Here is a 12,660-nt window from a genome sequence, read left to right as displayed (position 1 = left end):
GTTACCACTCAATGCATTTTATTATCTCTTTAATCTCCTTTACTTTAGAACAGTTACCCTACCTTTTTTCTTTTAGGCCAGTTGTTTTGTAGAATGTCCTACAATTTTTACAATAGACTCAGGTTAATGTGGTTTTTGACCACATTTGAGGTAATCTCAATCCTAGCCCCAAAAGCCTTTAGTAGTTAAGGTGAACCTTTAGTAGTTATAGGAAAATGTTTTTTTCTTTAGCATAGTTTCAAAACTCTTCAAAGTCCATTTCTGGCCTTACCCTGTATATGTTTTAGCTCACAAAACTACCTGTTTCCTAAAGTTTCCCTATATTTTTTATATTTCTGTATCTTTGGTTCTAGAAGTTCCTCAGTTTGAAAAACGTTTCCCTTAATCGCAGCTCTACCTTATCCACATATATTTTTAATTCTCTAAGGCCTAGTTAATGCTATCTTTTCTGATAAGCCTTTTCAATCTTTTGACCCTACCTAATTTGTCTTTCCATAGCACTGTGTCTAAATCTCTGTTTTATCATATTTCATGTACTATTGTAACCGTCTCCTCTCTTAAAACATAGTCTTTGATTGTAAGAACTATGTTGTCATCTTTATTTCCTCCACATGATATTTTCTCATAGAGTGCATTCTAAATGCTGGAATGAGAGGAACAAACGAGGGTAAGAGGTTCTGTCCAATTCAGGGATTTGGTTGAAGCTCCTCATGTGTGTCCTTCCATGCTCCAAATCTGGGGTTTCTACAGCTGCCTGGAGCCTAAGGTTGTCGTAGCACCTTCTCTTACCCTCATTGTAGAGTAGTGAGAATGGAGAGTTACCTCTTCTCCATCCCCGTCATCCTCTCCAGTATTTGGGAGGTCTGCCTTAATGACTCAGTTGACTTCTCATCATCAGTTTGCCTCAAAATCAACCATTCTATTAAATTTTGTTTTAAATAACAAGAAAATTCCTATACCTCATTGATGATAAACATTCTAGAAAACACACATTGTTTGTTTAAATCAGAGATCAGCCAACTTTTTCTGCAGAGGTCCAGATAGCAACCACTTCGGAATTTGTGGGCCATATGGTCTCTGTTGCAGCTACTCAGTTCTGGTGCGATAGCGCTAAAGCAGCTGTAGATTATCCATAAGTTGGTGGCTGTATTCCAATAAAACTTTATTTATAAACACTGAAATTTGGATTTAATATATTTTTACTTGTCATGAAATATTATGCTCTTAATTTAAAAAAAAACATTTAGATGTGTAAGCACCATCCTCAGCCTGTGGCCTGTACCAAAACAGGCATTAGGCTGAAGTTGGTCTGTGAGCTGTAGTGTGTAGTAGTTTAAATTATGATGACTACAAGTTTCTTATCTTGAGTTGCACTAATTCTGATTTGAATATAAGATGTGTAACAGGGAATAATTTCTTTGCTAAGGTTATGTACTTGAGAGTTAAAACTGGAATTTTTAAAAATAAATTTAAAATGTGTTAGAATATCATATTGGTATTCATAGCAAAATTTAAATCATAACTGGTTAGTCTTGGATCTTGTTTAAGGAGTTTAGTGACTAAAGCACATAAAAGACCTTGTTAGATAGTTTATGAAGAGCAATTTAGAATAGATGAAAGAACCAAAACTACACAAAAATTTAAAATCCAGATTATTCTTTTGTATTGTGACTTAAATGTGCTTTAAAGATGCAGTCTACCCTCTGATAGTCACTTTAAATAAGATTTAATTTTTAGAGCTAAGGAATGTTGGGGATTAAAGGATAGATAAGAATTAGACTGACAAAGAATGCCCCCTTGAGCTCAGATATTGTGGTCTCAATATGCAATAGTAAATGTATTAAGTGTGTACAATATTAGAAATATTTGATTATAGTATCTTACATCTTAAAAGTCACCACCCAGAATCCAATATAATGCAGTGCACTTACAGTTATGAAAATTGTAGGACACATTTACTTACAAATAAATATCCAGAGCAATGTTTATGAAAAGTTCAGTGAAAAAGGTAACAAAACTTTATATTTTCCCATTTGGGGAGAAAAATAGGTTATAAATACAAATAGGTTTGGATGAATATATACAAAAGCATTAACAGCGGTTTTCAATTGGTGATGGGTTATGGGCATATAACCATGTTATATGTCTATTTTAATACACTGAAATTGTATTGCTTTTGCATGATAACAATCATTCTTAATTAATTTATCAGACAGCCAATTCTTTAGAATTTGCGGTATCATTTTAAAATTGAGTCAGTAAATTATGTTTTAAAAGCATCAAATACTATTTGATAACATTAGGGGCTTTTTTTTTTTTTTTGGATGCGTTGGGTCCTCGTTGTGGCTCGAAGACTTCTCTCTCTAGTTGCAGCGTGTGGGCTTCTCTCTAGTTATGGCATGAGGGTTTTCTTTCTCTAGTTGTGGCGCGCGGGCTCCAGAGCACGTGGGCTCTGGCATGCGAGCTCTCTTGTTGAGGCGCACAAGTTCAGTAGTTGTGGTACGCGGGCTTAGTTGCCCTGTGGCATGTGAGATCTTAGTTCCCTGACGAGGGATTGAACCCGCATCCCCTGCATTGCAAGCCGGATTCTTTACCGCTGGACCACCAGGGAAGCCCCAGGGACTTTTTTTTTTTAAAGAAACTAAATTCACTTGAACTTTTTCTCATTTGCAATTGTTTTTCAGGGTGATGATGATGCTTATGTGTGTATTCTTGAAGATCAGACTGTGAACATACAACCTTCCCATCTGACAGGGCGAAGTCACCCTGTAATGGACTCAAGGGTAGGTGTGAAAATTCTGAGAATCTCCATCTGGCCAGTCCACCTTCTGGCTATGTGGCTGACAGTGACATGGCTATGCTGCAAGATAGCTTCCAAACCTGCAGTTAGCAGCAGAGACCAAGCAGGGGCCTGGCAGCAGGGTTCCTCTCTTATTATAATCTGGGAGGAGCCTTTCTGCGTTTTATTTTTAACATATATATATATATACGTAAATTGTATATATTTAAGGTGTACAACATGATGTTTTGATATCCTTCTACATAGTGAAATGATTACTAGAGTCAAGCTAATAAATGTATCCATTGCCTCACATAGTTACTTTTTCTTTGTGATAAGAGCACCTGAAATCTACTCTCTTAGCAAATTTCCAGTATATAGTACAGTATTAACTACAGATACTGTACCCCTTTTCTATGCTTTAGAAAGCATAAGAAAAGTTTCTCTTTGAGGAAAAGATGAATTCTTGCTTGTGTTACTTAAATCCTTTTTTTTAATGCATCTTACAAAAAATATTTTATGGTTTATTAAGAGGGTCAAAGCATCAGCCCCTTTTCAAAAACTTACAGACAGATTTTTAGAGGCTTATGTAAGTGACACAGAATTTCTTGATTGGTGAGAAAGAGGCGCACATATGGAAGGTACTGGTTCAGTGCCTTGGGCAATTGTCTTAAGTGCCCGTTGTTGGCACCTGTGCCAAAGATGGCCTATTTCTGGTAGAGAAGTGTCATTTTTCACATGGCAACTGACAAGCAAATGAGCTCTGATGGAGCAGTAGCTATCATTTAATGACATGTTATGTTCTCTGCATAGCTTTCTCGTGGGGTTGGAACTGCTCCCCAGTTGCATGTTGCATTTTGGCCACTAGAGTATTACTTGCTAAGTGTTTCTTCAGTGTTGTTGATTGTATATTAGTGGCCAGATGAAGTTAGTACATCTGCCAAAGTTTCTAGCCTAGGTAGTAAAAATACTATCTTTGCCAAGTGGGATAAAGACAAATAAACTGGGAGAATATGTTTCTTGTACTCTTCAAAGAGGAAGTGGGAAAACAATGACACTGCAGACCAAACATGCACAGGGGAACTTAGGGAAAGGAAATGGAACAGGTCAGGATTTTGATCATATCTTATTTTTAGCAAATCTTTGGAAAGTGCTGAGAAGACCCATTGTATGTGTTTGCAGGATCCTCTTGAGGATATGGCTTGGAGGTTGGCGGATGGTGTTATGCAGTGTTCTTTCAGAAGAAACATTACCCTTCCTGGGGTTAAGAATAGATTTGATCTAAATGCAAGCTACTACATATTTCTAGCAGATGGTGCAGCTGATGATGGTAAGTATATTGATAAAAAACTAACTTTTTAAGTTTTTTTTCGCTCACTTTATTCCTTTCCCTCCTTATTTGGAGAGACTATGGTAATTGCTCTTTTTTAAGATATACGTTTGTGGGTAAAGAGTTATTAAACCCTTTTCCATTTTTTGCCTGACAATTTGACTTTGGTTGACCTCCTAGCTTTGTTCCTCTGGAAACTAGGTAAAGGTAGTGTTAATTGGGTTATAAGGCAACCTGCTTACGATAAAAGTGATTTCTGGCTGGTAGACTGCATTTGGACCAGGAGTAACTGTAAATACCTAGTAAGAAGGCATGTCTTTGGGCTTCCCTGAGTGCAGTGACATTGGCAGATCCTTTGCAGGGATACTAGAAGCAGGACTTTGGGGTTATTGCAGGAGATATTGGCTCCTGTGGATGCCCTATCCAATACGAATCTCATCGCCTTGGACCTGAGCTTTCCTCAGGGAGGTGGAGAGGGGTAAAGAGAATAGCTCCTGGACAGCTGAGTAAGCTTCCACAGGACCTCCCTTTGAAAAAGAATGCCTCATGGTGTCCTGCAGGTGTGCTGTGTTTCCTGTCCCACATCCTTCTCAGTCAGTCTGATGCCAAGCGTAGCCTAAGGGAGTTTTATGAGTTTGAATGTTTAGTTTATACTTAAGACTGCCCTGGTAGGTACTGCAACACATATTAATAAGAATAATTAGATTTTGTTTAAGGTCTTGGCTAATGATATTCTGAAGAACTGCAGGAAATGCCAAGGTAGTGTAATATTTAGTGACTCATCTCCCTGGAGATAATACTACCCCAAACTTTGAGCATATGGCCTACTTTGAAAATGGTGAAAAGCTGAGCATATAGAATGGAAGGATGGGGGTGAGGTAAAGGAGGAGGAGGAACAGAAATGTGGTACAGGCAGAATTGTGAAAAGCCTTGCGTATTCTATCATGTGGTTTATTTTTAATAGAAGTATAGTTGATTTACAATGTTGTTAGTTTCTGGTGTATAGCAAAGTGATTCAGATATATATATATATATATATATATATATATATATATATATACTTTTTCAGATTCTTTTCCATTATAGTTTGTTACAAGATATTGAATATAGTTCCCTGTGCTATGCTGTAGGACCTTGTTGTTTATCTATTTTATATATAGCAGTTTATATTCTATCATGTGGTTTAGATTTTATACTATAAGTAAAGTAGGGATTCAAAAGGTTTTAAAGCAGGACAAAATATCAACTCAGTGTTAGAGAAAATTTAGGAATATTTGCAGCTTTAGTTGTGGATGATATGTTTGGTTATCTTAGTCAAATCATGTATTCTTACTTGCACCAGCAACAGCAAATGTAGCTGGAAATAATTTCCTGGTTAAATGATAATAATGAACAAAAATTACTTAGTACTTAATGAGTGCCAGTTGCTGGCTCAGTGCTGTCATTAAGGTTTTCCTTTTTATCTTCATAGAAACCTACATAAGATATGTACTATTATTAACCTTATTTTATCTGGCAGGAAACAGGCTTAGAGAGGTTAAGTCATTTGCCCAGACCAGTAAATGGTAGAGTTGGAATTTGAACCTAAACTCTTTGACCTCAGAGCGCAAGTGTTTCACTTTCTAACATGGGAAATGTAGGAAATGAATTTTTAAGCAGAAGAAGGTCAAATATTTGCATTTTTAAACAAATATTACTAAAGCGCAGGTTATTGTCTTATTGTTATTATTGCAGCTATCACTTATTGTACATTACATATATCTCATTTATTTCTCACAGAGGCTTTGTAAATAGATATTATGTTGCCCATTGTAGAGATAAGAGAACTGGAGCCTAGAGCGGTGAAGTAACTTGTTCAAAATCAAACAGGTAGCAGAGTCAGGAATTAAACCCAACTCTGTTGCCGTTATAAGAGTTGTGTCCTTTTCATCATATCAAACTGCTTCCTTTTGTGCCCAGCATTTTCTAGGTGCTCCATAAATGATTACTGACTTGAATGGATGACTTAAATTGCTAGGCGATTTTAACAGTTTGCATCTGTACTTTAAAAAAGTTTATACTGGGGGCTTCCCTGGTGGCGCAGTGGTTGAGAATCTGCCTGCCAATGCAGGGGACACGGATTCGAGCCCTGGTCTGGGAAGATCCCACATGCCACGGAGCGACTAGGCCCGTGAGCCACAATTGCTGAGCCTGCGCGTCTGGAGCCTGTGCTCCGTCCGCAACAAGAGAGGCCGCGATAGTGAGAGGCCCGCGCACCGCGATGAAGAGTGGCCCCCACTTGCCGCAACTAGAGAAAGCCCTCGCGCAGAAAAGAAGACCCAACACAGTCATAAATAAATAAATAAAATTAAAAAAAAAAAAAAAAGCAATGCCTAGATTATTTGAAAAAAAAAAAAGTTTATACTTAAAAAGTTTATGCTTTAAAAGAAAAGCAGTGTCATTTAAATGGGTGAATTCTGTTGTACAATAAATTATATGTGTTTTGGGGTGTATGGTGATGCCAAAAATTTCTTCTTAGGCCAGCATTGTAGAACTTGGAATGCATTTTCTGATAGAAACGATATTTTCAGTAATAGTTCTAATATTTTCCTGGAAAAACCTAGTTTGTGGACGATTCATGTGCAGAATAGAGCACTGTTTTATCTCCCTTTCCTGCTGGTGTTGCTGTGCTCGTGGCATGGTAGGGAGAATCTCTACCTTGTCTTTTGTGGTGTTTGCCAAAGCGTGGGGCTCAAATAACCTGCTTCAGAACCACCTGGAATGACTGCTCAAAAGGCAGGTTCCCGAGCTCCATCCCACACTCACTGAATCTCTGTTGTTTGTGCTTGGAATCTGCATTTTAAAAAGCATTTCAGGCAATTGTTCTGTATACTGTGGTTCGATAACTTACTGCTCTAGGACAATGTTCTTCCAACGAAGGGGTACATATTGTAAGGTAGTCCAGGGGATACAGAAAACAATACTAGAACTTTTTTCTTAGATTTATTTTATCTCACTAAAAATTTCTAATTTAATAGTGTTCATAATATGTTAAAACAATAGTACATAAATATGTTTATTAACAAAAATATACATATGTCACAGACTCATTTTTGTTTTTTTAAAATTTTTAAAAATGTATTTATTTATTTATTTTTGTCAGCGTTGGGTCTTTGTTGCTGCACGTGGGCTTTCTCTAGTTGCGGCGAGTGGGGGCTACTCTTCCTTGCGGTGCGCGGGCTTCTCATTGTCATGGCTTCTCTTGCTGTGGAGCACGGGCTCTAGGCACTCGGGCTTCAGTAGTTGTGGCACGCGGGCTCAGTAGTTGTGGCTCGTGGACTCTAGAGCGCAGGCTCAGTAGCTGTGGCGCTCGGGCTTAGCTGCTCCGCTGCATGTGGGATCTTCCCGGACCAGGGATCGAACCTGTGTCCCCTGAGTTGGCAGGCAGATTCTTAACCACTGCGCCACGAGGGAAGCCCCCTTTTTTTTTTTTTTTTTTTTTTTTTTTAATCTAGTGGAGTGCAAAGCAACAAAACAAAACCTCAAAAAAAAAAACAAATCTAAACGTTACTGCTTCAGGGAATTCACTTTCTAGTTCCCTTGTATTGGGGAACAAAGTACAGTTACCACATAAATCAATTGTCGCTTCTGTTATCTAGTCATATGTATGTGGATAATTTATATGCTGTGCACTGCTTAAAAGCAGTGAGACTTTGTGAGGTTGAAAGCATTTTTCAAAGCAATCATATAATCTCTGCAACCCATGCTAATGTAGAATGAGGTCGTCCTGGGCAAACCTGACGCTCAGGAGGCATTGTTTACTGGCAGACTGAAGGTCAGAGGGAACACCATGGTGAGTCAGACGCTTCAGATGATTCTTAAAGACGATGCCAAGCTCTGAAGGATGCTACATTATTAGTAAAAATAGAAAAATTAACTACTTTCTTCATCCAAATATGCAAAAGTGATTCAGCAAAAGTGATCAAAACTAAGATACAGGGGAAATTGCTTAACATTTTCAGAATTCAGATAACTTTTCAGGTTTTCATTTTCTACTCATTTTTCATGTTATCCTTATTTTTGCTGTAAGCTAGCACATAATTATCTTTCTGTTCTTTTTCTAACTGCTGAGTTTTTTTTTCACCCTTTCACAGGTAATTTTATTCTCTTCTCTGGATGTCAGCAATGCTCATAGATTGGAATTTGAAACATTCAGAAAGCAGATACCTGAATATTGTCACATTTCTTTACATCACAATTTAATAACTATTAAACATTCATGTCTTACTAAATGCAGCAAACAAAATAGTATAAATTTTTACCCGATTCCCTTGTAAACAAGGCTGGTGAAATCCATTGGTGACAAATGGAATTAATGCATTACACAAAGTCAGTGAGGAAAAAAACCTTCTCTGTGAGTAAATTATTCTGTTTATAAATAAACTCTGATTTTTTTTCAGCACTCATTTACAGACCTGATCAATGAAAAGAAACAAGATACGTATTTTCCTTTAAAAAGAAAATGTTGAGAAATGGCCCACAATGGGAGAAGTCACCTAGGAAGAGGGGTCAGAAGCAAACTAAAGATAATTGAGAGTTGAAAGTACTGTCATATTTAGTAAAACCAATTTAAAACCTTTTTCTAACTGCTGTGTTGCCCCCAGAAAGCTGACTTTGTCCTATCGTGAAATAAGCAGTCATGTGAAATGCTGAGTGTTTGAACTGAAAGATAGAACTCACTTGGGCGAATAAGTAATTCCCAATTTGGAAATCTACCAATTTAAATAATTAATGAAGTAAAGACCCTGTTATCACATGACCTGTTATTTTGACAATTTAGGAATAATACTGTAGAGCCGTGTACTACACATGAACCCAACGTTCCTTAGAGCGTAACACCTAAATTATAATGGAGCCATACAATGGAACTTCAAAATTATGATGGACTTCTGCTTTAATGAACGTTAAGTTCATCTTAGCCCATGGCTCCACGGTGAATCAGAGTTTAAAAACACTTTTCTTCCGACTTGACTCTCAGGCTGTTAGGAATGTGGTCTGGTTTTCATCACTACCACTCTACTAATACAGTATTTTTAGATTCTTCAGTGCATTTCTTGTCACTTTCAATAGTTTTTTTCATTCTTTTCTTTTTGACATTTTTGTAGCTTCTGATAGTTATTGTCTCTTTCTTCTTGACACAGGTCTCTAGGTGTTCACGATATAAAACTCTTCTTGTTTTCTGCTTTATCTCGGATCTTCTCTGTCATAACAAGCCATGATATAATAGTTCACCAAATGAATAACCTGGTGTCCAAACACCAGTTTTTGAATAGTCCATTTTATCGCTACTGTTTCAAAAGCCTTTTTATCATACACTAAAAATATGTCAGTGAATCAAATTGTTTACAGTTTATTCTTCCAGTGATCTGTTTGTCTATTACTGCACTGGTTGAAATTACTATAGCTTAGTAATAGGTTGTGAATTTTGATAAAGCATGATACCCCTCCTAGCTTTCTTTTTCAGGAATTCAGGAATTCTTGCCTCTTCCTTGTGTATTGGTTCTTCTAGATAAAATTCAGAAATGATTTATCAAATTTCATTAAAAATCCTATTGGAGTTATGACTGGAATTGAAATGAAATTTTGGATTAATTTGTGGAATAATCAACTTCCTTGAGTCTTCCTATCCAGGAATATATTGGGATATTCCATTTATTCAGATCCTGTGGTTTTCTTCATATCTTCCTGTAGGGCTTATTTATTTTTATTACTTTGTTCCTACGTATTTTATAGATTTCTAATACAAACTATTGTGAATGGGATTATTTTTTCTTACATTCTCTAAATTTGTTGGTGTACAGGAAAGTTATTGATTTTTGAATGCTTATCTTGAATGTAGCCACCTAGTTTTCCAGTTGATGGTCTTGGATTTTCTAGATGAAACATCATATCTTGTGCAAATAATGACAGGCATAGTAGCCCTCATTTTCTTTCTTTCCTTGTCTCACTGCATTGCTTACTTCTCCCAGAAAAATGTGGAATGGCAGTGGTGATATGGCAAGTATTCTTATCTTATCCCTGATTTTGATGGGAATGCTTCTGATATTCAGTGTTGTGTCGTATTTGTTGTATTTTTCTGGTGGATATATTTTATTGTGTTTAGGAAATATTCTGTTCCTAATGTTACAAAGAGTTCATGTCATGGATGTGTGAAGTTTATCATTACTTTTGTAGATTTCTGAATGGTGAACAATCCTCACTTTCCTGAGATGAAAGTCATGTCTTATTATTCTTATTACTGCATAATTGATTTGATTCACCAATATTTTATTTAAGCTTTTCACATCTATATTCATAAATGATTTTGGTGTATGGTCATAGAATTCTGTGCGTTTGTGTGCATGTGCATGTCGGCCTCATTTTGGTTTCAGTGTTATGATAATCTCATAGAAAGAACTCAAGAAGAGTTTAAATACATACGAATTTTTAAAGTTAAAAAATTTTTTAAATGGTATGATAGAACTCAACCACATAACAGCCTGAGACTTTAGAAATGGAAATATTTGACTAATAAAATAAATTTTTATTGCTATTATTCTCCAGAGTTACTACTACTTTGATCAATTTTTGTAATTCTAGATTTCCTCAGAAATTCATCCATTTTACTTAGATTTTGAAATATTTTTGGCTGACTTAAAGTTGTATATAGCATTTTTACATAATTTTAAAGAATATGTTCTATATCAGCAGCTATGTCACTGTTTTCATTTCTAATATTGTTTGTGATATTTCTTTTTTATCTTGTGGTCAGATTGTCAAAAACTTAATCGATTTTATTGGCCTTTTACAGAATTGATTTTTCTCATTTTTAGACTTACTAGTTTGTTAATTTCTACCTTTATTTTTAATCAATCCTCCTTTCTGGTTTCCTGTGTTATATTTTGTTTTAAACACATCTTGAATTAAATGATTATTTCAATACTTTAAAGTCTTTTTATATTTTTTTAAGGAAATGCTTTTAAGATGATTAAAAACTTCTTTTGAATAGTACCTTAATTACATCACATGTGTTTTGATATGAAGTGCCTTCATTGTTATTCGTTTTAAGAAGACTTGTGATTTTAGTTTTGATTTCCTATTTAACCCAAGGGTTATTTAGAAGAGGAGATTTTTAAATATCTAGCTGGACCATTTTTTCCTAGCTTTCTGTTGTTAATTTGTTTCATTTTAGATAGATAATATAACCTATATAAATGTTTCTTTTTGGAAATCATTGAGGTGTAGTCTGTGGTCTAATACTTATTTGTTTGAAACAAAGATTCATATATATCTCATATCAAATTTCTTAATTATTTTTATTCTTTTTGACGCTTGCATTGTATTCTAAAAATAATGTATTTTCCATAATTTATTTACTCAATCTCCTAATGATGCACATTTAGCTTGTTTAAATTTTTTTTACCCAGTGTAAAAAGAGTATCTATTAACATGCTTATAGATATACCTTTGGTTAAAAAGTAAATATTTCTGTAAGATAGATCCCCAGAATGAACACACACCCATACATACCCATATACACAGACTAATTGGAATAATTCTATACATGCACAGATTTAATTTTATACATAATGAATATTATTATATTATATATTAATACTACATATATTTATATTATATTAATACATGTGTATTAATATAATATCAGTATATAATAGTATATATATATCATCTCTATTGAAATTTATTTATTTTTTATTACCTTAAGAAATTTTGTTTCCATGCTATGCCATTGTCTCTCCATTCCTTCTCTCCTGAGAAAGTAATTCGTCTTCTTCTTCTTCTTTTTTTTTTGTTTTTAAATTTCAGGTCAGATTCATAAGCATTCTCAGCAACCTTTGATTACATATGAAAAATACAATGTGACAGGCTATCCAGAGAACATAGGAGGATCCCATTCTTTACTCCTTCTGAAGGTTCATGGTAAGTTACATGTGTAATATTATTACTACTTTGTGGAATATACTTAACTTTGTGGAATAAATTTAGTGCTGGCTAGATTGAGAATGGTAGCAGGCATAATTTAGCAAACGTTCATAAATCAATAACATTTGCAGGTAGCATAAACAATAACATTTGCAGGTAGCATTATCTATTTTAATGTTTGCTAATTTTTATTAAAAATGGAGAGTAGGGGTAATTCAGTGGTTTTAACCCTGACTGCACATTAAAATCACCAGAGGAGCTTTTAAGACATCTGTAATTTAAAAAAAGTACGATAGTCATCTCTAATTGCAGCCAGAATTGAGTATCATTGGGTTAATTAATTTAACTTTTATGAGACATTAATTATACCATTTATTAAAAAATGCTAATGAAAGAGTGGTTTGTGATTGTTTAATTATAATAGTAGTTTGGTTTCAAAAATACAATTTTTTTGTTGAAGAACTGATCAATGTACAAGTATTTGAGGGTATACAAAGTACTCAGTGCTATACTTAGGTATTATATACTTAAAGTGATGAAGGGAACCAAGTTGGAAGAGCAGTAGCCTAGAAATAAGGCTCTGATGTAC

General features: G+C 35.1%; 1 protein-coding gene across 3 annotated transcripts in view; it reads left to right on the top strand.

The window, feature by feature from the left end:
- Nucleotides 1-12,660, top strand: part of FRRS1 (ferric chelate reductase 1) — a 50,798-nt gene that overhangs the window by 28,509 nt on the left and 9,629 nt on the right. For all 3 annotated transcript variants that reach the window (XM_036834536.1, XM_036834526.1, XM_036834520.1), the window contains exons 7-9: nt 2,685-2,783; nt 3,962-4,109; nt 11,955-12,068. In XM_036834536.1, coding sequence (XP_036690431.1) covers nt 2,685-2,783; nt 3,962-4,109; nt 11,955-12,068 — 361 coding nt within the window. The remainder of the gene's footprint in view (nt 1-2,684; nt 2,784-3,961; nt 4,110-11,954; nt 12,069-12,660) is intronic.

The sequence above is a fragment of the Balaenoptera musculus genome, chromosome 1 (assembly GCF_009873245.2).
Source record: "Balaenoptera musculus isolate JJ_BM4_2016_0621 chromosome 1, mBalMus1.pri.v3, whole genome shotgun sequence".
Lineage (NCBI taxonomy): Eukaryota > Metazoa > Chordata > Mammalia > Artiodactyla > Balaenopteridae > Balaenoptera > Balaenoptera musculus.
This window is presented reverse-complemented; position numbering and strand designations above follow the sequence as displayed.